We start from the raw sequence: 1,211 nt of genomic DNA, 5'->3' as shown, positions 1-1,211 counted from the left end.
AGCGGAAAGTGCTGCTGCAGGAGAATGACAGAGCTGTTAGGAATCCCCCAGAGAACAGGGATCTCCTCCACGGCGATGCCCAGCGCCTTCCACCAGCCAGAAACCACCTGGAGAAGAAGCCTTTGGCAGAGGATTTGGGAGGAGATCGTGAAGCCAAAGCTGGAAGAGACATCCATGAGCAGAAGAATTCCCTGAAAGCCGTGGAATAAAGAGAACAGCCAGGGGCTGCCAAAGTTCAGGGAGGAGCAGGAAGGAGTTTGGAAAGAGACTCAGGAATAGACCTTAAAGCCAAAGCTCTGAGTCAGGTGGACCTGGCAGTGGCGCCGGACGCTTCCAGTCATAGGAATGTGGCAGCACGGGAGCAGCATGCCAAGGAACAGCACCCGAAGGAACAGCACCTCCAGGAGCAGCGTCCCAAGGAGCAGCATCCCAAGGAGCAGCTTCCCCAGGAGCAGCATCCCAAGGAACAGCACCCCAAGGAGCAGCACCCCCAGGAGCGGCGGAGAGTGACAGATGCCGAGGGAGCTGCAGGCGCGCGGCAGCAGGATCCACTTGTTCCACGGCCGGACACAGCCCGGGAGGCTCCAGGGGGGCTGCAGGGCAGGCAGGGCCACGGGGCTGGGGGTCCCTCCAATGGTGCTGACAGGAGAACAGGCCCTGAGGATGCTCCAGCTCTGAAGCCCCAGGACAGAGCAGCTATCCATCAGGATCCTCAACCAGAGCGCGACGCCAAGCCCAACCGCGACCTGAAGCTGCAGGCAGGCATGGACCTGCGCCGGAGGAGACGCGACCTGCTGCCTCCCAAGGAGGAAGAGGAGGGGGAGGAGGAGGAGGAGGAAGCAGCAGCACAAGGGGCTGGAGGGGTTCTCATCGGCCTGAACCCCCTCCCTGATGTGAAGGTGAACGACCTGCGCAGTGCCCTGGAGACGCGGCTGAGCCATGTGGCCGAGGGTGCTCAGCACCTGGTGCACAGTCGGCAGATCAAGCAGGTGACACAGGACAAGACCCCGTGAGGGGACAGGGACAGGGCTGGCAGGTGGCACTGGATGGGCTCCCCAGGGAAGGCTCAGGCTCACCAGTGGCCGTTGCTCTGGCGCAGGGAGGTCTAAGCCAGCAGCGTTTTGCGGGATGCAGCACTAGGATCCACAGGACTTGGATCCATGAGGACCATCCTGGGGGCTCCTACAGCAGCACCCCCAGTGTGTGCCTGG

The 1,211-nt window shown here is 62.3% G+C and overlaps 1 protein-coding gene across 1 annotated transcript in view; it reads left to right on the top strand.

The window, feature by feature from the left end:
• Positions 1-1,013, top strand: part of LOC103801743 (putative sodium-coupled neutral amino acid transporter 10) — a gene marked incomplete at its 5' end in the record, with an annotated part of 3,851 nt that extends 2,838 nt beyond the window's left edge. Inside the window, 2 exon segments of the mRNA XM_009074169.1 lie at positions 3-421; positions 506-1,013. Of these exon segments, the coding sequence (XP_009072417.1) occupies positions 3-421; positions 506-1,013 (927 nt within the window).
• Positions 1,014-1,211: the final 198 nt, after the last annotated feature.

This window comes from Acanthisitta chloris, unplaced genomic scaffold (genome assembly GCF_000695815.1).
Source record: "Acanthisitta chloris isolate BGI_N310 unplaced genomic scaffold, ASM69581v1 scaffold36884, whole genome shotgun sequence".
NCBI classification, from domain to species: Eukaryota; Metazoa; Chordata; class Aves; order Passeriformes; family Acanthisittidae; genus Acanthisitta; species Acanthisitta chloris.
Note: the sequence above shows the minus strand (reverse complement) of the source record. Positions and strands in the feature narration are given on the sequence as shown.